This window comes from Theropithecus gelada, chromosome 10 (genome assembly GCF_003255815.1).
Source record: "Theropithecus gelada isolate Dixy chromosome 10, Tgel_1.0, whole genome shotgun sequence".
Classification (NCBI taxonomy): Eukaryota; Metazoa; Chordata; class Mammalia; order Primates; family Cercopithecidae; genus Theropithecus; species Theropithecus gelada.
In genome coordinates, this window is record NC_037678.1 from 91,658,034 (window position 1) to 91,684,919 (window position 26,886).

The 26,886-nt window shown below is 42.5% G+C and overlaps 1 protein-coding gene and 1 long non-coding RNA gene across 3 annotated transcripts in view; one reads left to right on the top strand and one right to left on the bottom strand.

Moving 5' to 3' along the window:
- The window catches only part of CFAP61 (cilia and flagella associated protein 61), a 296,810-nt gene that overhangs the window by 187,800 nt on the left and 82,124 nt on the right, over positions 1-26,886 (top strand). For both annotated transcript variants that reach the window (XM_025399395.1, XM_025399396.1), the window contains exons 21-22: positions 10,521-10,695; positions 24,714-25,006. In XM_025399395.1, the coding sequence (XP_025255180.1) occupies positions 10,521-10,695; positions 24,714-25,006 (468 nt within the window). The remainder of the gene's footprint in view (positions 1-10,520; positions 10,696-24,713; positions 25,007-26,886) is intronic.
- LOC112633040 lies at positions 2,496-6,005 on the bottom strand. Its single transcript, XR_003121476.1, has 2 exons — positions 5,966-6,005; positions 2,496-3,810 (listed from the first exon to the last, which is right to left on the bottom strand). It is a non-coding gene; the product is annotated as an uncharacterized LOC112633040 (long non-coding RNA).

The window sequence follows — 26,886 nt, forward strand, 5'->3', positions numbered from 1 at the left end:
TGCTTTCCTTTCAGTTAAACTCTCCAGCCACATTTGAGTAAAGCATTGCGGGATACACCGAAGCTGTTCAGTGTCTCAGGGCAGCAGATTTTAATATTCCACTTTGTAGTACGCATAAGTGTTTCATGTAGTCTACAGCAGTAAGGTATTTCTCCAGTGACTAGAGGCTTACTCTGTAACTCAAGGATGAGGTCCTCGACCAAGCTTGTGAAACCCACGGTCCATGGGCCCAAGGTGGCTTTCAATGTGGCTCAACACAAATTTGTAAACTTTCTTAAAACCTTATGACTTTTTTTTTGCAGTTTATTTTCTTCAGCTCATCAGCTGTCTTTAGTGTTGGTGCATTTTATATGTGGTCCACGATGATTCTTCTTCTTTCAGTGTGGCTCAGGGAAGCCAAAAGATTGGACACCCCATTTAGACCATCTTGTGAACGGTTGTGGATTCGATGCGGGCCTGTGTATGACAGATTTCCTTGACATCGCCAAGTGCAGAGGAGGCAGCGCATGAAGGAGACAGGGTCTCCACCCGGGGATTGTCACAGAATGTGCTCAGCAGCTCTGAGCATCACTTGCCCTGTATTTTCTGCCTTGGCTGCACATTGAGATGACCGGGGTGCTTTGAAAACACGTCCATGCCTAGGCTCCGCCCCCAGAGGTTGTTTTAATTATTCTAGGGTGGGGCCCAGTCGTCAGTATTTTTTTAGTGCCCCACATGCTCCTAAGCTAAAGCTGAGAACCACAAGCTTGCACTTTCTTGACTAAGAATTCCTCATCTACACCTTAGAATAGCACCTCTCAAACTGTGCTCTGCACATGAATCCCCTGTGCTTCTTAAAATGCACATTAGGAGCAGGAGGTCATGGAATGGGGAGCCTGAGATGCTACATTTTCTTTTCTTTTCTCTTCCTTCCTTCCTTTTTCCCTTCCTTCCTTCCTTCTTTCCTGTACTTTTAATTCCATTTATTGTTTGATGAGTCTATTCCTGTGCCATAAGTTTCCATTTCTTCAGTTTCTTCTGGGCTATCTTTTTCTTCTGTGCAGCCTCTTCTGGTTTAGGAACAATCTGTTCCTTTCAATAAGCTTCATCTCATTGTGGCAGGCAGAGCTCACACATGGATTAACCTGACCCTGAGCTCTGTGAGTGTGGCCGCACATCTTGGGTACTTTATTCACCTGGCTATGCTCAATGACCAGAGAATCTACATGTAAATCCTTATGTTCAGCATGGCTCTCTGCATTTTTAAGCATGTGCAGCAAACATTCAGCACTCTTTTTGGGCCACTGACCTTGTGTCCAGTCCCACTGTTTGGCCTGGACACGCCTACCAACTCCACCCTTGTAATGTCAGAATGGTACACATTGTCTCTATAAAGTGACATCTTTCAGATACTGAAAGATTTCTGTCTGGTTTAATGTTTTAACAAGTAAGAGGAACACTTAAATATCAAAACGAAGTATCCGTGCAGTAAATATTTGTCCTTTAACCATAAAAATATGGTATGCTCTTTATATATGCATACCCTGATGACCTGGGCAGTTTCACAAGTGTTCAGTGGACACAAAGATTTGAACCTCTCGATTTGCCTGAGGTTCACATTTTCACAGATTGTGAGACCACTTAGGGGAACAGGAAGATGCTACATTTCTAACAAGCTCCCAGGTGAGGCCAATGCTGCTGGTGAATGAACAACCCTTTGAGTAGCTTGGATCAACCTCTAAAGAATCTCTCTCCTCTCCTCCGCACCCCTCCCATCCCTCCACTCCCCTCCCGTCCCCTCTCCTCTCCTCTCCCCTTCCTTCCTCTCCTCTCCATTCCTCTCCCCTTCACTCCCTTCCCCTTTCTTCCCCTCCCCTCCTCTCCTCTGCTCTCTTCTTGATTCTCAAAGGGTATAAAAGGATATTTTTATGGTTAAAGGATAAATATTTACTGCAGGGATACTTCGTTTTGATATTTAAGTGTTCCTCTTACTTGTTAAAACATTAAACCAGACAGAAATACCATGCACCCCCTTAGCTTGTCTCCCTGTCACCTGCCTGCCAGGTTCCAGCTGCTGCTGTGACTGCGTACTTTGGAAACTGAGTGGAAGACCCAGCCAGCTGCCCAGAGCCTCGGGCATCTGCCCATGTGTGCCCAGCTGCCCCTGCAGCTTTAGTCTGTGGCACATTAAGCTCTTGCCCTTTTTACAACGGAAAAAAAATGAAATGAAGAAGTGATAAAGAGAGTTCCAATTTAATTTTTCCAGAAGGACATAAAATCAAAGTACATAGAGTGATACAGAAAGGGCAGCTGAATTCACTGGGGAGCTTTTCTCCCCCTTTCCCCATTCTCTTCAACTCTCTCCTGGTTTTGTCCCAATTTTGTGATTTTCTAAAAAACAAATTAAAATAATGAAAACAGAGCTTAAACCCAAAGCAAGAAGACAAACTTTATAAAATGTAATTATAAACCGCAGCTTCTAACCAGACCTTTTAAATGGCACACCTCACTCTAAATTGTTGTATAATGTTTTAATATTCAAATACACATCACTATTTTTTATTACAAAAATCCATGCACAAGGTAAAATACTACATTGCACTGTAGGGCTGAGCATAAGGAGAGCTGGTCTCTCTCCCAGCCCACTCTTCCTCCCAGCTCTTTCCAAAGGCAACCAGCTTGAAGCATTTCTTTTCTCAGTTTTTCAGTGGCTATCCGCATAACTCCAAATACAGTAATATGTTTATAGAATGTTTTTCCTTGCTCTGTCAACTTCAGACATTATCTACAACCTCTCCATTTTCAAAGATGGAGATTTAGCTGGCTCACTTTCTGGACTCTGTAACTCCTTCTCCACCCCTCCAATCCATGTTGATCATTTTTGTTGGCAAACACACTCTGGTTTTGAAAACCCCTCTGAGATCACAGGGCCACTCTCCATGACTCATGGACAGTCATGGAGTAGCAGAGATGCCTGCCCCGGGCCTGGATTTGAGGAACCTCATACATAGGAAGAACAAAAATGTACCAACTCAAAATCAAATGAGTTTGGTGTTGAGCATGAGAAGACTGTGGCACGGACTGTTTATGAGTCGGGGGTCACTAGCAGCTGGCAGGTAGGGCAGGTACTTCCAAGCAAGCAAGAAGAAGAGCTGGGACTGCAGTATACAGTGAGCTTGATGTGGGTTGGCAATGTGACATTGTCTCCAAAGGGATTAATCGTGTCTTAGACTGGGTCAGTAATAGTGTGGCATCCAGAATGATGCAGCCCAGGTGAGAGCCTTCTACACACAGCAGGGAGGAATCCACACCAGTACTGTACCTCCCAGTAAGAGACCTGAGAAAGACACTCCCCCATGTCATTTGACATCACCTACTATAAAGAGATCTCATTTTGAGAATGATTACAGGGGAAAATAAAAGCATGCAGTCAAAGAAAACTGGCTGTTTTAAAAATGGCTGCAAATTCTTTGATGCCTCTTCCATCTAAGAGGTCTATGTCTCCTCTCCTTGAATCTGGGCAGCCTTGTGACTGCCTCGGCCAATAAACTAGAAAGGATGTGACATGGTGTGACTTCTGAGGCCAAGTCACAGAGGCCATACACTGCCTCCTGGATTGTGGCAGCAGTCACTCCTGGAGTCCTGAGGTGCCACGTGAGAAGTTCTGATGCCCTGGGGTTGCCATGCTGGAGACGCCGTAGGTGAGCTCTCTGCCTCACAGTCTCCGCTGATCCCAGCCTTTCGGCCAGCCTTGCGAACAGGCATGTGAGTGAAACAATCGCAGATCCTCCAGATCACTCCATCCACCAGCTGAAAGTTGCCAAGTGACTCCTGTCCACAGCGCACAGAATAAAAGAATTGCTCATGAAAATGCTATCCAAATTTCTGACCAACAAAATCATGGAAAGTTAAGTAGTTGTTGTTTAAGCTACTAAGTTTTGGTGTGAGTTTGTTGAACAGCAAAGGACAACTAGAATAAAAAGATAACACAATAAGAGAAAGAGAACAATACAATATTTGGAAAAATCAGAGGAAGAACATATTTTTGAAAATGTTAAAAAATTCAGGCCCCTCCCCCCCACACACACATTGCAGGTAACTATCATCCTCTACACAATTTGATCACCTGGCCTCTGAAATGGGAGCTGAAGCCATTGAAAGAGCAGAGGCAAAGCTGAGAAGGCCACAGATAAGAAGGGAGATGGGTGAATAAGAAAGAATTAAAATGAAATCCCCATCAGAGACAGAACTGCTGCTAAACAGTGATGCTGAAGACAGAGCACTCCTGGAGGGCAGAAGCAGAGGACAAAGGGATATGCTTGGTTCAGGAGAAAACAGGGTCTGATAGGCATGGAGGCAGCATAGAAATAATTGGTTTTCCTGAAGAGGAGACTCAAAGAAAAGGAATAGAGACAATAATTAAAGATATTCTAGAAGAAAGCTTCTTTTTACCTGAAAAACATATTGTCCAGCTGACCACATTCTAGGCAAAACCATAGAAAAATGTTCTCAGTTATGTTCTGACAGAATTTCAATTCTTTCTTAGTCACCCATCTCCCTTTTTGTCTAACCCTGTGGCCTTCTTAGCTCAGCCTCTGCTCTTCTGATGCTTCAGCTGCCATTTCAGAGGCTGGGTGATCAAACTGCATTGGGGATGATAAATAGTTTCTCATAGAATGGCAGAAAAAAATTGAACAGACTTCAAAAGAAAAATAACAGATTACAACCTTTCCCCCTAAAAAAGAACAAAAATAAAACAGATACCAAAAATTTTATCTCCAGCGTTAAATAGCAAAAGAAAATGAAACTAACCTCACAGAATTTTGGTGAAAAGTGGTGATTCAGTAATTATACGCCCACCTAAATCTCTCATATTTGAAAATAGCAGATAGCCATTCTTTTATATACAAGGCCTCAGAAAAAATTATCTTCCCTGTTCTTTGCTTAATGTGCACTCAAAATAATTGAGATAGAAAAGAAAATTTAGAACTTCAGTGAGGTGTGGTGGTTCACATCTATAATCCCAGCACTTTGAGAGGCCGAGACGGGTGGATCACTTGAGGTCAGGAGTTCGAGACCAGCCTGGCCAACATGGTGAAACCCCCTCTCTACTAAAAATACAAAAATTAGCCCGGTGTAGTGGCGGGGTCCTGTAATCCCAGCTACTTGGGACACTGAGGCAAGAGAATCACTTGAACCAGGAGGCGGAGGTTGCAGTGAGCCGAGATTGTGCCATTGCATTCCAGCCTGGGCAACAAAGCAAGACTCTGTCTCCAAAAAAAAAAAAAAAGAAAATTTAGAATTTCATAATCGTATAAAAGGACAGGTGGCAAGCACCACAAACAATTTATAAATGTAATCTAAATAATTGTTGTAAATCTGAGAATAGATGCAAAATAGAAAAATGACTCTTAAGTTAAATTAATCTAATAAAGACCAAGAAGTTGTTGACAATTGGGAGGGAGGTAGCAAGGGAGGAATATGCATTGTTTTAAGTGGAGAAACCCAAAAGTACTATTTCAGTGTGACTCTTATATTTAGAAGAAATAAGATTAAAGAATCCTTTGAAACAGCATGAAGAAATTCACCTTCCCAACACTGCAGAAGATAAAAGGGAGAAAACAAAGGAAAACAGACACAATGGTTAAAAGTGAAGGTGTAAACCAGAATGACATGAGGAGAAAATAGTGGTGAATGTTATGGGTGGATTAGGGTTAGGGCTTCAAACCACCCTGTTACAAGAACCAAGACTCTGTTTTTACACTTAATTCAAAATATAAGAGAAATACCCAGTCAAAGGGCAACAAAAGTTTAAAAATAAGATGGTTCAAAGTGCACCAGCAAAAGACTGTCAGGCAAATTTCACACAGCTATTAGAAACAGCAATAATATTAGTGCCCAAGAAAGGGAATTGGAGAAAGAAAAGCATTAAACCTGACCAAGGGTAAAATCCATGATGAGAATATAGAGGTCATGAACCGGTTACCTGCTGAACATGGTTGTATCAGAGGATGTGCCACAAAAACAGAAGTGCACTTGCAATATGACCTTCGTTCCTTGGAGTCCCATTGAAGAAAGGAAGGAACAAGCTGAAGCACGGCGAGGGATAGGCTCCGTCACTCCAGATGTGCAGCCAGAGGGGTGAAGATTCAGGGTGTGCAGGATGGCCAGCCAGTCCTCAAATACTTGAAGAATTTTCATATGAAGAGCAAATTCAGTCTTGTACATGATGGCTCTAGGAAACAGATCTAGGTCCTGAAAGTGACAGGAATGCAGTGTTTATTCATCCTGAGGAACAACTTTCACTCAAAGTCTACTCCAAAGAAAACGGTCAGCCCTAGGAGACAGGAGCCTGCTGCTAGGGAGCCTCAAAGCGGTTGAGCACCTGACTGCCGTTGAATGTTTACCATGAGACAGACACGTGGTAACGGATGGAACTCTCACATACCCTGAGGTCACTGCCATTTGCATCCCCCGTGTTGTAGTTGAGAGAACCGAGGTGCCATGCCGTGAAGCTTAGGTAGTTTGCCCAAGGTCGGTTACTACAGAGGTGGTAGACTAGGGTCCAAACTCAGGTGGTCTGGCCCTGGATCAAGCACTGTCTCTGTTTCCTTCTCTTTCCCTCTCTTTTCCCTTTCTTGTTGTTTCCCTTTATCTCTCATTGATATGGTGCAAGGCTTATACTTGACGGCTTTTAAAAGTCATTACCACAGAGATTCTAGAGCTTAGTATTTATAGCTACAGTCAAATAAGCAGTTCAAAAAGAAAAAGGTTATTTCTTTCTCTCATTAAAAATATCTGTAGAAAAGCAACCCAGGCCCGGTAAGGTGGCTCCCTGATGTCATCAGGAACCCAGGCCCTTCCATCTTTTTTTTTTTTTTTTTTTGACAAGTTCTGACTCCTGTCACCCAGGCTGGAGTGCAGTGGTGCAATCACAGCCCACTGCAACCTTGACCTCCCAGGCTCAGGTAATTCTCCTACTTCAGCCTCCCAAGTAGCTGGGACTATACAGGTGCATGCCACCAAACCCAGCTAATTTTTTTTTTTTGTATTTTTAGTAGAGATGAGATCTCCCATGTTTCCCAGGCTGGTCTCAAACTCTTAGGCTCAAGGGATCCGCCTGCCTCAGCCTCCCAAAGTGCTGGGACTACAGGTGTGAGTCACCATGCCTGGCCCTCTTTCTATTTTTAATGTGTGTTTTCCATTCTCAGCATCTCAAGATGGCTGCTGTGGTTCCAGTCATTCCATTTTCAAGAGGCACGAAAGAGGAAGGACTAGAGCATGATGACTTCTCTCATTACCTCATCCAAGGACTCCTGCTTGTATCTCCTGACCACCTCTTAGGTCATGAGTTGGGAAATGCAGTTTTTCAGCTGAGCATATTTCCCAAGAGTCTGTTACTAAGAAAGGAAGACAGAATATTGGGTTAGGCAGCCAGCAGTCCTAGCCACCGTGAATTATTGCTGAGTGACAGTGGCACTGTGCAATGGCAAATCAGTGTGGTTGAAAAGTTATCTGCTGCTCTCCATTCAAATTTAGTGGCACTTTAGTCAGTGGCAGAGACCCTCAGTTTGGATAGCCAGTCCTCGTGGCACTTCATTAAAGATAACCAAGCCCTTATATCAAAGACTGTTCTCTCCTTTGCCACTTTTTCCTTTTCAGGGCTGGTGACCTCTCTTGACCAACAGGAGTGTATGGGTGTAAGAAACTTCTGCTAGCTTCTAAATGTCTGCCTACAAACTCCTCTTAGTGTTGAAATATGCTATTCAATGAAAGAAAACAGTATGTGATGAACTATTCAGAAAGGAAGCTTCTTTTTACTTTTCAGGGCTGGATAGCTCTGTGGCCCCACAGGCACACATGGAAGAAGGAAATTTCTTGTACTGGCTTCTTAATGTCTCCATACAAATTATTTTTCTGCTAAAAGCTTCCATTCAATGCAAGAACACAGTAAATGATGAACTGGTCACAAAGCAAGCTTCTTTTTCCATAGATTGTTTTCTAATTCACTGAGTTCTTCTAAACTCTGTGCAGACAAATTTGTGTGGCTTTGGAATTTATAATCCTAGCTTCAGTTCTGCCTGCTTTGTGAAAATGCCATAATCCCATTAGGTTTTCTTTAATTGCTCTTATTCTTTATAGTAGAGAAGTACGCAAAACAACTCTACACATTTAAGTGCACACAAGAATTATGTGGATTGTCAGAATGCAATTACATTTCAAGATCGTAGTGAGCTAATTTTCCATTCGGACCTTATTCTTTTTTCTCCTCTTCCTTTTTTGTTTATGCCTAGACACCCGCTACTTGAAACTTTTAGAAATGAAGGGCTCTCAATTTGTTCTTTAGCGCTGCCACTTTCTGCCAAGGCTTTTTCAATTGTTAAATCATGACTTACGAAACTGATGTAATGTTACCCACATTTTATTTTCTTTTATGCTACAATGCTCCTTGTAGTTCCAGTGAGGTTTCAAAACCTGAAGCACAGTGTTCAGTATTGTGCATGTCAAACCTTTCACCAAAGCCTTCAGTGGGCTGCTTTATAATAACTATGAATATAATGCTATCAACATTTTAGTGGGGTATTACTAAACGAGCTATATTACTAATAAGAAAACTTTACCTCCTCAATTTTGGTTACAGTAAATGACCACTATTTATTTAGTTGTTCCCTTTTGCTACATATAATTTCGCTGCAGCTTCTTAATGGAGAGAGAATATCCAGCTTTAAACATTGGTTCTGTTTTGCTCTGTTTCATTTTAATTTAATCTAGTTTGAAATTGCATTAAATACATCACGGCAATGTACTAAGGCTTTACAATTTCTATTGAGGAAGTGTATAACCAAAAGTTTCCTGTCAGCTGGAGTTTAGTCAAGCCCCATGAGTTTAAGCACCAGCCAGCATTTGCCTGCTTGTCAAAGGATAAAGAACTTCCTCTACCCCAATATCCATCTTGACCGCAGGTGAACTTATTGCCTGTAATAGCTCTAGGAGTATTCTTGCCTCACAGCCCTGAGGTCTTAGACCCAGAATGCAGCAAGCCAGTAGGTATCGATCTTCCACCAAAGGCCTCAGGGTCCCTCTAGGCTGCCCCTCTGCTTGCCCTCTTTTTCTCCTCATAACCTCCACCTGGCAACCAGTTAAAAATCAGAGGGACCAAGTGGTGGCCCATTTGGGGAAACTCAGGTCACTGTGCTGTTTTATTTGGTTTTTGCAATGACACTTCTTTGTCTGATTTTAATTTGAACCAATATAATAAAAAAAAAGATCAGGAGTCTACATGAAAACCCAAGGGCTTGGCATTTCTTGGGAAGTCAGATCTGGCCATACTGGATCCATACCCTACACTGGCAGCAACTAGATGGAGCGGAGTCATGGCTGATCTCTCTGGCCCAAGCGCAAACCCTCCAGTTTACCACAGTATCCTTGACACAGAAGATGAGTATCAGCTATCATCCTTTATTGTGTTTTTACTGTTACTTTCCTTACAGTAGAGGAAAGTTTCTGTTCCCACATACATCTGCATCAAAACTGAGAGAAAGATGGAGGGGAATAAAGAGAAGGAGAATATTTCTCTGACAAGACAAGGAATAATTCTATACTTTTCATAAGTAAATAATAATGTTTCCTTCCTTTTCTTTTCTGCCTAGCCCCTCTATACCCTTAAATTTCAACCCCAGATATAATTGTTTCTGTGGCAGATTATTTTTGCCAAAAATGGCCACCACATCCAATTCACTTCCATGTCCTCTTCCAGAGCCTTGCCTCTCCTACATGAAGAGGTGGAGTTGAGGTTCCCTCCCCTGATCCTGGGCAGGCCTTTATGGCTACCTCCATGAATCGAATATGGTGGAAAAGACGCTGCTCAACTTCCAAGACTAGGCTGGAAAAGAACCTGGACCTCTCTGTATTGGCTCTCTCTTTCTCAGAACACTTGCCCTAGGAACCCAGCCACCATGTTATGAGGAAGCCCAAGCTACATGGAGAGGCCACATGTAGGTGTTCTGGCCAGCAACCCCAGCTCAAATCCACCCCTTAGCCAACATCAACTGCAAGGCAAATCATGACAATTTGTTGTCACATTTGAATACCCAGCATATTTTCCAGGGGAGAGAAAAAGGATTGAGATAGTTTAACTATCTTCAGATGATTTCAGGCCCCAACCCCTGAGTCTTCCTAGCCGAGGCCCCAGACATTGTGGAACAGAGACAAGCCATTCCCCACCTTGCTGTGTCTGAATTACTGTCCTGCATAGGCTGGGAGCCTAATGGTTGATTTTTACCACTGAATTTTGAAACAATTTGTTACACAGCATTACATAACTAGAGCAACTCCCTCTGATAATTGTTTCTAGGTGCTCATTCCACCTGTGTGTGTGTGGTTTTTTTTTTCTTACTTGGATTAAAATCTGATTGATTGTATCTGGGGACAGAAAAAGACATACTGAACATTGCTATGTCTACTTTTTTTTTCTTTTTTTTAACCACTGTCACCACTTTATCTATTATCGCTGAAACAAGCATTTCTCTAACATACTTCAGGTCCCATGCCCCACAGGGGCTGATATTAGTCAACACCTGACAAACAGAGAGGTTCCCAACAGCAGTCAGCGGCGGTACACAGGGAAAGTTCCTTGCAACCATTTCACTCTCAATGAGGAAGAGGATTGCTTTAAGGCACTGACTTGGATAAGGAGTAACTCCATCACCACAGAAGGTAAGGATGTCGGTAACTGTGCATCTCTTCAGAATAGCATTTTATTTTTATAATGAGTCTCATTCTTCATCTAGTTCCAGTATATAATTAGTGTCTAATTAATTCCAACCAAATCATTCATCTGTCATGCTTTGTTTTCCAGATTAATTTACAACTTGTTGTCATTTTTGGATACCCAGCATGTTTGCTGGGGGAAAGAAAAAGGCTTGAGATAGTTTAATTATCTATAATTATTTTATTATACAAAATGAATATCCGAAGAGCAAAGCATAGCTAAAATCATTAACTAATTAAAGAATAATTTAATAAGCAAACATGTTTAGCAATTATATGGAAAATATGTCTTCTTTTGTGAAGCTGAAAAGACCTAGGAAGAAAAAGGCTTGTATTGGAAGGGCCTTTTCTTGTTTTCACAACCTATTGTTCTCTTTCTTGGTGTTGCCCGTACAGTCCTTCCCACAAATACACAGACTCGAGTTACATGCCACTTTTTAAATCGAAATGAAAAAGTGAAACATTTGTGCCAATGCCTCTGCCACTCAAAAGTGTATTCTCAAGCATCTTTCTCTCTATTGCTTGAGTTTCATTGAAATCATTCAGCCAGTGAAACAACCAGAAGAGGGCCTGGCTGCTTTTGTGTCTTTAACTGAAACCTAGAAGTCAAGGTTAGGAGATTACTTAAAGCAGCCCCTTTCTTTTACCTAAAAGTGAGAAGACAGTTAGTGACCTAGTTCAGTTCCACAGCCACCTGTGGTTTAGAGTTCAGCCCAAGGATGTAAAACCACTAAGTGCCCAGAAAGTGGGCATCAATGTGTAAAATTAAACATGCTAATTTATTTAAGACACGTATATGAGTATAATCTAATTATATTTGTTAATATAATACATTAAAATTAAATATAATTTATTATAATTTTTGGTGGATCATTTAGGCATTAACTTTTGCCAAGTTATAACATTTACTACATTAAAAAGTTACTAATGTACTACATTCAGCATTTAAAAATGAGTATCAAACGGCATTCAATATGTTGCTGGATTCAATTTGCTGATACTATTTATAGGCTGTTTGCCTCTAAATTCATAAATGAGATTGACCTGTAGTTCTCTCTTTTATGCATTGTTTGTCAGGTTTTTGGAATCAAGGGTATGCTAGTCTCACAAAGCATTTTTGGAAGCTCTCTATATTCTTTGGGGATCTGAAATACAAAGTAACTTAAGGGTTGAACAGAAATCACCCACAAAACCAGCTGAGTCTGGAACCTTTGGGTAGAGGTAGGATATAGAGATAGATTATACTGGCAACCCAGATTTTTTAAATGTCATAAAGTATTTCATACTTTCATCCAAGCTTGGAATTATTTTCAGTTTTGCATCTATGTATGTTTAAACCTGTTTTAGCCTTTTAGTCATTCTGTAATAACTACCCCATGATCTATGTAGACTCAGAGTATTTTATTATCAGGGAAAATTCTCTAATCCATGGGTTGGTGAATTTTTGCTGTAAAATACCAGATAGTAAATATTTTAGACTTGGTTGAGCATGGTAGCTCACACCCGTAATCCCAGCACTTTGTGTGGGCCGAGGTGGGAGGATCACTTGAGCCCAGGAGTTTGAGACCAGCCTGGGAAACATGGAAAAACCCCACCTCTACAAAAAATACAAAAATTAGCTGGGCATGGTGGTGTACACCTATAGTCTCAGCTACTCAGGAGGCTGAGGTGGGAGGATCAATTGAGCTTGGGAGGTCAAGGCTGCAGTGAGCCATGATTATGCCACTGCACTCCAGCCTGGGTGACAGAGCAAGATCTTATCTTATGATTTTTTTTTCTTTTAGACTTTGCAGGCCATACGCTCTCTGTTGCAACTCTTCAACTCTGCCCTTTTAGTGAGCAAGCGACTATAGACAATATGTAAATGAATGAGCATGGTCGTGTTCTGATAAAATTTATTTATGAAACCAGACGATGAGCTGTAGTTTGTAGTAACCTGCTTTTAGCCATAACATTTTTGACAAATCATTACCATTTCATGAAGTCCAGACCTCCAAATGTACCATAAGTTCCCCAGTACCATAACTTCCCCAAAAGCACAAAAGCCAGTGGTTCAATACAAAATGCACAGTACGTCTTTAAGACTGCACCCAATCCTGTTAGCCTGCAGTGCTGTGCTTTAACTTTGAACCTCTGTGTGTTTTGGATGTTTGGGCTAGGGAGCATTTGACCAAGAAAAGACCCTTCGAAAGTGGCACTGCAAGTTCTTAAGGTGGAATGTTGATGGCAGAGAATTTAGAAACCTCAAAGCAAGAAGCACTATGGTCTCTTTCAAGTGCCTTTGTATTGTCCTCTTGGTGCTCAGATGGAGGAATAGCATCAGTGCTATTCTGCTGACTTGGCCAGTTGTCAGAGATGATGATGCTACACTGCCCCCTTAAAGGGAAATGCTTTTTCAAGATTTAAGACTGTCTCCCAGCAGCCAGTGTATAAAGCCATTTGGAGTGCCTGCCTTTGTCCACCAAAGAGCCAGAATAAGAAGTATGTGGAAATTAGTTTCCTGTCTTATATGCAGGTGATTTTCTCCAGGTCTGGTGCTTAATCACTCCCCCAGGCACCTCCCAGGTAGATACTCTTAACACTCACATGCTGGGACCAAGCTCTGGGAGCTTTCAGGGAAAGCTGACCTGTCCAAGTTAATTTAACTCCGTGTAGAGGCCCTTTTCAAGTGAATTCTCAAGTAAACAAAGTTAAGAAAAAATGTTAACATCTTGCCTTAAGAAAACGTTCTCCTCTTTGTATCTTTTCTGCAATCCAGGTCATATTCAGACATACCTTTACTCCCATTCAGATCTTATTCTTGCCATTATTATTCTTGCAGCATCACTGGATCACAGTCCAAATCTCAGAGCAGAGCAGGCCTAGGACAGAAAGCCCATCCCCACCTGAGCCAAGAACCAACAACCACAAGACAGAATTATACCCACAGAGGCTCCCAGGAAATGCAGCACAGAGTAGGATCCAGCGTGAGAGAAGGCCTCGAGGTAGAGCCTCCTAAATACACCGTTGGCTTCCCTGGCAGGCTGAAATATGTTTAGCAGGGAGGGCATTCCATGTAGAAATAGACATTCATGCCAAATCGCTTCAGTCACCTTGTGACCTCTATTAACTGAGACTTTGGGTATATGATACTTGAGTTTCATTGCTGGGCTTTCAAATCCCTTTTCATACTGTGCAAAGCCTAGTGGTCTTTCCAGAACTGCATTTTGAAAAGGATACAGCTGTTGCAACTTTGCTTCTGAGACATCTACAGTACCATACTTGGTTGAAGCTCCAAGCCATTTCTTAGATAATTTCAGCTCTACTTTATCTCAATGTCACTTGTATCCGGCATAGTGCCTGGCACATAGCAAATGAAAATAAATGTTTTAGTGAATGTAAGTGAAGACAGTTCAGGATGTAACTCTTTTCCTAACCCCCGCCCCCTCCACATGGTGAGTTTTATCAAAACTTTTTGCATTCGGCCTAACTTGGAAATAGATGGTCAATTGAGATGAAGACAAGAGAACCCTTGAATGAAATTGAAGCTCTTCTTTAACACTTCATCCTTGGTAATGAGAGTAATAACATGCTGGCTAAACAGGATGAGTTAAGTTCCTCCTCACGAATAACAGACATTTATAAAGGCAGTCTAGCTCAGGTTCTGGAGTCACATGACTTGGGTTCAAATCTTGGCTGTGCTGTTTCCCTTGGGCAAGTTATTTAACCGCTCTGTTTCTCAGATTCCAGATAATATCTAACTCACAAGGGATGCTGAGAGGGTGAAAAGAGATAAATGAGATTACATGCTGTACTCAGGACAGTCTCTCATACATAGAAAGAGTTTTATAAATAGAGGCTGCCATTAGCATTGCTCTTACGTGTGATGGAATTAAAGGTACCCCAGAGTAGAAGTCTCAGCCCCTGCCACCAGGCACTGATGAAGTTGAGGATATCAGACTCTATTTAAAGCCAGGGATCCATGTACACCAGGTGCCAGTCAGCTATAGAGGCGCTGTGGCCTTCAGGAGAGCTCTGGAGGCTGCGAAGTCAGGAGAAGGCCTCCCCGAGAAAGGAGGATGTGAGCTTAGTCTTGAAGAGGGACAGGATAAGCAGACAGAGAGGCTGGGGGAGTTTGGATTGTGTCCAAAAGACACTGGGCCAACAACGTGGGCTGGGCAGAGTCTGTGAAGGGCAGCAGCAGGAGATGAAGCCGGAGGCGTGGGCAGGGACAGACACTGGCGGGCCACAAGCACCCAGTCACGTCCAAGTTTTAACTGGTTACCTTTTAGGAATGGGAGCTGACCAGGTGGGTGCCACTGTACACACATAGCACTTTGGGAAAATGGCCTTTCCATCTGTAGTACCCATGCCAGCGGAGAGAAGGTGACCGCAGGAGAATGGCTTACCATGGATGGCAGTAGCCAGCTGAGGCAAGGCAGCTATGCACGCAGGAGCTAGCTGGAAGTGGCCACCCTTGCTGCATTTGGTGGTCTTGCTGACACAGCTGCTTCTAGCTTATTTCCAAGTCAGCTATGAGATGGTGGTGTTGCAGGGCTTTGCCTTAGTTCAGCTAAAGACGGGGTCCTTGTCCGTCCCATGGCCACGAAAATGTAGGCTCGCAGAGGGTTTGAAGGGTGAGTAAAACAGGGTTTTACTGGGTGAAAGAAAAAAGAAAGGGGAGTTGGGGGGGCGGGGAAGCAGGATCCTGCGCAAGGCCAGCAAGCTACTTGAATCCCAGGTTCCACATAGGAAGAGGAGGGGTCAGGCTCCTCCCCACTGCAAATGGCATGGACTTCCCGAGGCTCCACCCCAATGTGCAGGCTGATTGGAGTTTTTCTAGGGACTCCCTCCCACCTGCCTGTGTCATTGGCATTTGAAGCCAGAAGCTAGAAGTCTGGCGCACGATGGAAAGCAAGGAGCAGGGCTGTGTTCCTGCACGTTTGAAAGGTCGCATGGAGCGATCCGTGACCATCCTGGACATTTCAGTCCTTGCTTTTTCTTCATGTCACCCTAATAACACCAGGAGGAACGTGGACAGTTTTCATCATAGTTGATTTGTACTCCCTCGGTGCTAATTTCCCCTTTTTAAAATACTTTAGTGAAAAATAGTTTCATCGTGTCCCATTGGCTGTGGTTGGGTGACGTGTCCCTCCGGGAACCACACCCTGAATCCTGGCAAACACCAGGGCTGACGTTAGTGAAGCCCAGGGATGTGACGGGAGAATGGTGGATGGAGTGTTCTAGAACAGTGGATATTGGGCATCAATAACAAGAGATACTCCCAGGAGGAAGTCGGCTCTCCTTTGAACTTCTAGCCATTGCAGACGCACGCAGATACCACCCCAAAGTGTAGCTCCTTCCCGCAGTCACTGTTTTATTTCACATCTTCTGCTTCCAAAGGAGAACACAGTGGTTCCGTGATGGAATTAGTCCATCCGGAGGTCATGGTTTTCTGGGCTCTAGAGTTGGATGGATTTATATAAGTAAATAACCCTAAACTGTTAGAACTGCTCCAGTGCCATGGAGAAGAACTGACATCACAGGCTCAAATGCTGCTTTCAACTGCAAACAAAACCTGGAGTGTTCTGCTGGGGGGTTTCTGATAGAACGCAGCAACCCGATACATGATAACAATTTATGGCACTAACTGAAACTAATTGAAATTCATCTGCTATTACCTCTGTACTTTCCATGAAAATGAAAAGTAGGATGAAAGTAAAGTAAAACAAAAAAAATAAACTGCCTTAATGGCTCAAAATGGATCAATTATTTTCATCTTTAGCTAAATATAGTTTACTGCCTTATTAAAAGCATGTTTATAGGAAAAGTATAACATTAAAATTCCATTGCTTGCATCATCGAACAAAGCCTTTGTTATATCTAATATATTCTTCCCTTTTTATTCAGCAGAGCAGAATGGGACAGGCCACGTTTCGGGCATAGAAATCTTATGCTTTGACTTCTAAAAAGTAAAAAGAGCATTGTCTGTTTCTATTTGTGGGCAAGATATTATATATATGTACACACACACACATATATATACATACACATATATATACACATACACATATATACACACATATATATACACACACATATACTTTTTTATTTATTTATAAATTTATATATATGTATTTATATATATATGGCAGAGTCTTGCTCTGCCATCCAGGCTGGAGTGCAGTGGTGCAATCTCAGCTGACTGAAACATCTGCCTCTCCGTCTCAAGTGATTCTCCTGCCTCAACCTCCTGAGAAGCTCGGATTATAGTCATGCACCAGCACACTTGGCTAATTTTTGTGTTTTTGGTAGAGATGGGGTTTCGCCATGTTGGCCAGGCTGGACTCAAACTCCTAACCTCAAGTGATTCTCCCACCTTGGCCTCCCAAAGTCCTGGGATTAGAGGCAATGAGCCACCATGCCTGGCCTGTTTTTTAATAAGTGTTTATTTCACAATTTATTAATATTCTGTGATTGCTACTTAAAAATATTTCATTATCTAGTTATTTGCTGAAGATATTTACCCATGTAAAATGCCAGTTGGAGTATATTCTAGTAACGTGTTACACATCCACCTGCAAGTGTACTGCAGTGCTATGAGACCTGGTTTTGAAATAGACTCATGGGGTTTGAGTCCTGCTGACCCACCTGCTTGCCATGTGACCTTGAGCTCAAGATTTAACCTCTCTGTACCTTGTTTTCTGGATAAAATGATAAATCCTGTCTCACAGGTCTGTTCTGAGGATTAATGAGTCATATGTAACCACTGTATGTCTCTTTTGAAGCAGAAAAAGGAAATATAATTATTCATTAAAATACAAAAGAATAGGTAAATATGCAGACATAATTTAAAATATATAAACTATAAAATGTAGCACATAATTCTTGTTTCTTTGACCTTAAAGATATAATAACTATGAAGAAAACTTTATTGTGTGCATAAATCCTGAATTTATTTCTTATACTCTTGAGATCTAACTTCATGGCCAGACCACCAGACCAGCAAATCTTTCCCTCCAAGTCCTGATTCTCTCCTTGGAGAAGTTTCATCTTTATAGCATTGAGCGTGACCATGAAATGGCAGCAGAGCACAATTTCCAAGTGTTTAAAAGTAAAGCACTCAGTTCAAAAGAATAAAATGACTTTTTAGCATCTACTAAAAATAATTTCTTTAAAAGTTGTCCCGTTACTTTTAGGGTACATCTATGACTAAAAAAATTAGCACTTTATTTTACTTCTTGAACTTAATGGGAAAATCAACTTAGTTTTCCTTTCCTGCAAAGTCATACCTTTAATTACTTGTTTTCTAACTCCTGAAACTCTTACGTACTGCCTTCAGGAACCAGGATGATGAAACTGGCATTTTTCCCCCTTGATTAACATAAATTGAAGAACTTCCTGAATCTTGGTGCATTATTCTTTTTTAGACAGAGTCTGTCTCTGTCACCCACCAGTGGCACAATTGTTGTGGCTCACAGCAACCTCCGTGCCCTGGGTTCAAGTGATCGTCCTACCTCAGCCTCCTGAGTAGCTGGGACTACAGGTGTGATCCACTATGCCCAACTAATTTTTGTGTGTTTTTAGTAGAGATGGGGTTTTACCATTTTGGTCAGGCTGGGTTCAAACTCCTGACCTCAAGTGATCTGCCAGCCTCAACCTTTCAAATTGCTGGGATTACAGGTGTGAGCCACCGCACCCAGTCCCAAGTTGAAACTTTAAAGTGTGATCGCCTTATGTGCATGGTCACTATCAAAGTTGCTGATTTGTTGATTTACACCTTGAGAGGCCAAGGTGGGAGGATCACTTGAAGTCAGGATTTTGGAACCAGCCTGGCCAACATGGCAAGACCCCATCTCTACAAAATTTTTTTTTTAAAACTAGCCAGGCATAGTGGCATGTGGCTGTAGTCCCAGCTACTCAAGAGGCTGAGACGGGAGGATTGCTCGAGCCCAGGAGTTCGAGACTACAGTGAGCTGTGGTTGTGCACTACACTCCAGCCTGAGTGACAGCAAGACCCCATCTTAAAACAAAACAAAAACAAAAAGCGAAAAGATAATCTGTACATTTCTACCAGCATTTTAATTGGCAAGTGCTAGTGCCCTTCAGTCTGAAGTGGGGAATCGACAGCTCATGCAGGTATTGACTGCATCATCACTTCCCCCTCTCTCTCCTTGGTTGGGCTGTTGACGCTGGCACCCTCCTTCCTCTAGGAAGCACCCTTGCACATTCTGTTTCAAAGGTTGCGACTGGTTAGCAGTGAGAGAATGACTTCGGGCTCCTTCTTGCTTGACAGCTTTAATTTGAGGAGCTTCCACACAGTCGCCTTTTTACGGGTGCTCTGCCTGGACCCTACTGCCCGTCTCAGATCTGCAGTCAGAGTAATGCATGATTTATTCCCTAAAAAGAGCAACAAAGATTGGTCTTCCATGAAAACTGCCATGGTTATATTCCCTTATCCTTTATGGGGAATCCACCCAGAGTGTTCTATCGTTGGTTATTTGCCATTTGAAAGTGGGGCAGCCCATCATTTACCTCTGTCACCTGTTAAATCGAGAGCAAAAGCTGGTCATTTCTCATCTGTTAGGTAAGCTGATCTGGGAAGGAAACGGTGACTAAATCTTTCAGCATAAAACTGATATCCAGGGAAATCATCAGTTTTTCCACTCTCCTTTTTTTATGTGTTTCTAGAAACTTCAAAACAGTGTGTGTGATATCCCAGTAATGTGAAGGAAGCCCCTGCAGTGTGTTACCTACCTCCTTGTAAATATTTGCAAGGGCTCCATGCGTTGTAAAGTACACAATGGTAGGTATACATGGATGAAATTCATCTTTAATATGGGCATACTATGTATCCAGAAAATTAAAATTTAAATAAATAAATTCATATTTCATTAACTGAAGTTTTCCAGCTTATGAAAAGCATGCTGTAGGCCAGGCGTGGTGGCTCACGTCTGTAGTCTTAGCACTTTGGGAAGCCGAGATGGGCGATCACTTGAGGCCCAGAGTTCACTGCCAGCCTGGCCAACACGGTGAAACCCCATCTCTATTAAAAATACAAAAATTAGCTGGGTGTGGTGGTGGGTGCCTGTAGTTCCAGCTACTTAGGAGGCTGAAGCATGAGAATCACTTGAACCCAGGAGGCAGAAGTGGCAGTGAGCCAAGATGGTGCCACTGCACTCCAGCCTGGGCTACAGAGTGAGACTCTGTCTCGAAATTAATTAATTAATTAAAAACTGAAATAAAAGCATGCTATCAAAGAACATATGTCATGGCCCCCATAACTGGGGCTGTCTCACCTGTCTGTACAGCCGCCACGCTGTTCTGTGCCAGTGGAGGCTCAGCTACCCACTGCACACACGGGGACACGTAACTATCAGCCCCAACACCTCCCTCAGGCACAACCAACAGAGTGTCCCCCGGTGCCGGTCATTATTCACTTGCCCTCGGTTCATCCCACCCAGCAGCTACTTTCTCTCACCTACTTTTAAACTCTTTCTTCCTTCTAACTCTTACCCAGGGATTCAGGAAGATCTGTTTCTCTGAGGCGCCTACTGTTCGACTGTGTCTCTGCCCCCCTTTGTTTCTCTCTCCATTTCCTTCGTTCCCCATCTTTCCTTCTTGATTCAGCCCAAAATTGACTTAAACATTGCGACATGAGTTACCCAACTGCTACTTCCGTATAAAATATAAGAAAACCTGGTCATCCAACGTCACATTTACATCTAAAAGAAAACCAGAGGTGGAAATCTCTCAAACTCCTACAAATTCCCAGAAATTGTATCAGCCTCCTGAGTAACTGGGACTAGAAGTGTGTGCCATATATAAAAATATATATATATATATATATATATATTTTTTTTTTTTTTTTGTAGAGACGAGGCTGTGATGTGTTTCCCAGTCTGGCCTCAAACCCCTGGCCTCAATCAGTCCTCCTGCCTCGGCCTCCCAAAGTGCTTGGATTACAGGCATGGGCTGCTACACTCAGCCCTGTCTTTCTTTAAATAGCGCATTCCCTGAGCTTAAATGCCACCAATATGACAGGAGTAGTATTTTATATCTATAATTTGTTGTAGGCATACACAATTTTGGTTACATTAGGGACTATGTGGGATTTCATGAGCCTACACTGCAAACCTAATAATCAGATCTAACATTGTTAAGGGGAACATATTTCTGTCTTACAAATCTCAGGTCTATAGCCCATTCTATGACTGGATAGTTCTTATAGTGCCAACTTAGTGGTGAATACCAAGCAGAAATAGGTTGTGGGAAAATCTGGCTACAGTGAGGTCATTTGGTGTTAAATATTTAGAGGGGACAAAAGCATGATCCAGCTAGCAGGAAGAAAGTCTTAGGATCAGCAATCTAATAAATCTCCGACATATATCCACATATCTGGTCAGGAGACACAACACTATGGTGGTAATTACAGTCACATCCAGTGTAGGCCAAGCACTGTGCTAGGCTCCAGGGATAACATGATGGGAAGGGCAAACATGAACCTTACAGTCCAAACAAGTCATCTCGCCAAGAAGCTTGGCTATAGCCTGGGTGTGTAGGCCATGGTAAGTGCTGGGAAGGAAAGGTGGAGACCACCCACAGGCCTGCTGGGGCCTCACCTGCCTGGAGGCTGGACAGTCTGTGGGGCCCAGATACAGACAGCTACAGGCAGGCTGAGGCCTTGACATGGGTTCTTCAGAAGCACTGGTTCCAACTTATCCATATTAGTAAAATTACTCTGATAAATATAAGTAATCATATTTTTAAACCAGTTTGATTTGTCCCAAAATGAATAATCAAAGTATTTGTCTACTAGGCTTTTTTTTCTGGAGGGAGCCCCAAAATATAAGACTTTGGTTATTCTAAGAGTTATCACCATGCTTATATTTTGCTGTATAACAACATTATATATGGGCATTTGAGTGAAGCCCATGTTATTGTTAACAGTTCTAAATGCCATTGTTATTGATAATGATAACAATATGAGAGATTGTGTATAAAAGTACCTAACTTTGTGCCTGGCATAGAGGAGTCCAGAGATAAACATGAACTGGATCTAAAAATCCTTTACAAAGTAAATGTGAGCAGTGTTGCAGAAAGAACTCACAACTGCACAAAGATGATGAAAAGAATAATCTCCCACAGAACGGAGATATTTAAAGGCAAGAGATTGGGCCAGACGCAGAGGCTCACGTCTGTAATCCCAGCACTTTGGGAAGCCAAGGTGGGGAGATCACTTGAGGTCAGGAGTTCAAGACCAGCTTGGTCAACATGTCGAAACTTCGTCTCTACTAAAAATACAAAAATTAACCTGGCATAGTGGCACGGGCCTATAATTCCAGCTACTCAGGAGGCTGAGGTGGGAGAATGACTTGAACCCGAAAGGTGGAGGTTGCAGTGAGCTGAGATCGCACCACTGCACTCCAGCCTGGGCAACGGACGAGACTCTGTCTCGAAAAATAAAAATGAAAATTAAAAAAAGGCAAGAGGTGGACCTGGTCAAGAATAGTAGGCCATCTTACATATTAATAGCTAGTTTTTATCATGTTTTGTTATATTTGTGGAGGAATGTGATTTGACCTGTAACATGTTCTTATTTATTTAATGTAACAGATTATATTGTCACAACATTCTACTATATTTTATGGGAAATGAGAGAACTATAACTAGTCATGGAAAACCTGTTTAAATGAAAAGTTTGAGATGAAATCACACAGGCAGTCATCTTCCATATGACCATGCTGATTGCACTGCCGGTCAGTAAATATTCATCCTTCTCTCCCTCCTGTGTGGGCAGAGTGGATGTCCTCACTTCTGTGCTCATGCGCATGGCCATGACACTTACTTCGGTCAATGGGAAGTTAGTGGATGTGATGTGGGCGGAGGTTTGATATGTGCCTGGGCCCTTGTGCTTGCCTTTCTGTGCACCTGCATTTCACCATAAATAGAAAATGCCTCAGGTAGCTGTCAGTCCAAGCAGGATGAAACACATATGGTGCAAACAAACCCAGCCACAACCTGGAGCCATATCAGCTGACATCAGTCCGCCCATAGGTATGTAGACCACCTACAACATGCTGCTTGTTGTTTGACATTGAGTTTTGACGTGGTTTGTTATGCACCATTGCTATGATGATAACTGACTCTTAAGATAACCGAAGTCTTACATTTTTGTTAGGGAATTTTGTTTCAAATTAAACATAAAGATAGCCAGAACTGTTTAGAAGTCACATTATCTAGAAATAAACCTCTAATTTTGAAATCAGAGATTTTATAAAATGTATTACCTTTGGAATCGAAAAGTATCATCCTCTCCAGCTGCCTGCAGTCGTGGATCACGCTCGCTGGATCAGAGAGCTCTCCAAACCCCAGCAGCACCACAGGCCCAGTTTTCCACGAGCCTGTAAAGAAAAAGCCCAGCTCACAGTAGAGCTGCTAACAGCTCTCATGAAAGAGACCGGAAAACACAAAATCCTTAGCTGTGTGAGATCTAAACACACTTAAATGTATTCAAGTGAAAATGAATATTGTTTTGGCTTGCCTATTTCAAAAGGACAGAAGACCTCAAACCTTTGACAGTTTTCGGTTCAAGTTTTGCCTTTCTTGGCAGGCTGATTCTTTGTTGTGCCAGACAGCCAAGATTCATGTTTTGTAGCAGGTGGGAGCCTCAATAATTTAAGCAAAATGTTGCCTCTTTCAGCCAAGGAAAATGCAGCTCACCAAGGAATGTTGCATTTGAGCATCTGAACAGAGTGGGAGTCATAGCCACAAAACTGTCCTAGCGTCCTAGCGAAGGCAAGAATGGAGAGACTCCACTCCCTCACTTCAGTGCCTTCTTGGCTTTCCATAGATGAAGAGCAGGGAGTATGGGAGAACTTTCTAGATGCTGTTAGCTTCCGAGAAGCCATCTGAAAGTTACTGTAGTTTATTTTTCCTAAGCAAACAAGACAAACCATCACACCTCCTTTCAGTTTTGGATTGAAAACAATTTGGGCATGATTTCCTCAACCAAATTAAATTAATACACTTGCTATTTATTTTGGCTTGTAAAATTCCTTTTCATACTATTTCATGAACAGGAGAAAAACAGAGAGACATTCAACAAAGTGTACATTTTGTGGTAAAATTGGTATCTTACCTGGAAAATGAGTCTACAGCAGTTTATTTCTTTGTGAAAATTTGAAAATGCCAATTCAATGTCAAAAATAGCATATACTACATTTCATTAATTTAATAGTGTCATTGATCTTAAAACTGCTAAAATTGTAGAATAGCGTATGTAATTACTTCTGTGGTCTTTTTGAGAAATGTAAATAGTATAGACTATCATCAAAATGCTCTTACACAAGGGAAATCTGTCAAGATTATTTTGTAATTTTATTTTTGCTAACCAAAATACTGTCCTTCAGTCTCTCTAGCTAGGTCTTGACACATTAAATTCTAAAAATCAGGGTTGAATCTTTGTAAAATTATCTGTTGAAAAGCAGAATGTTCTAGCCTTTAATTCTCAAAAAAGGGAAAACTTCCTTGAAATCAATCCAGTTCAACATTTAAATATTAAAATATCAGTAACATCATGAGCATGAATATTTTTTGCCATTGCCTTTTTGTCTGTAAGGAAGAACTAATATACATTGCCAACATTAGTAATTTTGTTTCCCTAATAAGTATAGCAAATTGGGAACAAAAACAAGACAAAAGGTTTTTGCTAGACAGTTTTCTTTCAGCATAATTTCAACTTCAAATTAGAGGAACATAAACGAATGTCCTACTTCTGCATTAAAAGTACTTGACTACTTTGTGGGATGTTTTGTGCCAATTCTTTACTAAATTATCTTGGTCGCCGTTGCTAGGTAACACCCCTTGCTTCCTGCAGCTGAAAAATGAGAGGGTTATACGGAGCAGTTCGGCATTATTAGCATTTGACTAAGGTTTTTTGGTTTTCTGAACTGTATATCTTAGCGTTTTCCCTTCTTTCCTAGGGAATGTCATTGTCTATGGGAATACAATTGATACTTACACCACTGTGGAGACGCTCTTAAACCTTGGCGTGAGCGGCAGCCGCGTGCACCTCGTGCAGCCCCCGCCGGCCTCCACCATCACCTGCATCAACAACTACTCGGTGGAGAGCGCCGTGGCGGACGCGCTGGCTGCCGCCGGAGTCACTATTTACCGGGATGCGATCCTGGCCCAGTGGAATGACGGCCTGCACCCAGACCCCATCTACAGCGCCTCCTTCACCACACCCACCAAGCCTTTTAGACTCCCGTGCTCTGTAAGTGGGTCCCTGCAAACCTCACTCACCAGCCAGGGACAGCCGACATCTCCAAGGGATTTGGGGGTCTGGAAGACTGCGGGCAGTGAATTTGGAATACCAGATGTTGGATTTTGTTTCTGTGTGTTCGGATTACCTCTTGCTGGGTAACAACTCACCCCAGACTCAGTGGCATGAAGAAACAACAACCGTTTATTATTCTTATCTCTCCTGGTTTGTTATTATTATTTTATTATTCTTATCTCTTCTGGCTTTGGCCAGACTCAGCTGGGAAGTTCCCACTTGAGGTCACTCATGCCGCTGAAGTCAGCAGTGGGTGGGCTGGAATAGCCCAAAAGCATAGCCACTCACATGTCTGGCTGTTGATCCTGAATCAACTTTAGTTGAGATTTTCGCCAGAACACTTAGAAGTGGCACCTTCATGGGCCTGGCTTCCTCACAACGTGGTGGTTTGGGTCTGAGGGTAGAGCAGAGAGAGAGGCGGTGTCAGCTGTGTCACCTTGGATGACCTGGCCTCGGAAATCAAGCAGCATTCTTCCCACCACGTTCTATTTGCTAGAGGCAAGTCACTAGGACCAGCCCATATTCAAGGAGTGGGAAATTAGACCCTGCCTGTTCCTAGACAGGAGGTCAAAGATTTGAATGGAGAATGCCTCTCTTTACTGAGAGCTTGCCATGCCCCAGGACATATTGTCACCTCATTGGGACAGCTCTGTAAAGGGAAGTATCCCCAATTTAAAGATGAGAACACCGTGGCTCTAAGTCAGTGGCAGTGCTGGTTCCCTGCCCAGCCCAAGGTCTATGCTGCCATGAGCCTCTTAAGATTCCGGCAACAGCAGTGGTGAGTCTTTCGCCATGACACACAACCTCTGGCAGTGTGTATAGAGAGAGCACTTCCCTTTCCAGGTGGGTGACACCCCACCTTCCAGCCTGCGTCCTCAGAGTTTCCAGTTTAGGAGGTTAATAGAAGCCTGCAGGGAGGGAAGGAGGGAAGGGGCTGGTCCATCTCACTGAGAAGCAGGGCACCCTTGCTCAAAGAGGAGGTTGAAGTGAGTATGAGGATAATGGTTGTGTAGGTCAAGGGTGTGTGTTAGCAGTTGTGATAAAGAATGCCTGCTAACATCCAGTGGGCAAGCCATTTAGGGGCAGGTGTTCACAGCAGGCCCTTACCTAGGAGTAGGGGCTGATCATCCTAAGTAGGGCTTCTCATTCACAGGCTGCAAAGGATTGAGGATGGTGGCTCTCACCCCCACCCCAACCCAGAACTCAAAGGACGGGAGCTCAAAGCAAACCACTAAAAAAGACTAAAAAGGAAGATTTTTTTTTAGAATCTCTCATTTTATCCTGAGATCCATGGAAATTTTGTATTCTACTCTGTAGTCCATTCATTTATTCATTCATTCCATAAATATTTATTGAACACCTGCTAGGTCCCAGGCTCTGTCCTAGGTGTTAGGGATGTAACAGTGAAAAAGACAGGACAAGTCCCCTTTATTTTAAAAAGTGATATTGGCTATACATGTATGTCATGACACCTATTTAAGACAGGAAATATCAAAATACTTTTGCCCAAATTTTCCCTCAAAAAAAAATGGCAAACCTGGAAGATTGCCATGTTTATCCTGAAGCACCTCTAGAGGTGAGTGTGTGCCTTGCTCAGGAAGCAGAGGCCTGAGAAAACTTCCCCAAACATCCCATTGGGTAGCAGCTCTTCTGACCTTCACTTTCCTATTCAGATTAGAATCAAACTCCTGACAAAAACATCTGGCAAATTAAATTGACCCTTGAACACATGAGAAGTAGGGGCACCAACCCTCCTCACAAAGTTGAAAAATCACATATAACTTTTGACTCTCCAAAAACATAGCTACTAAAAGCCT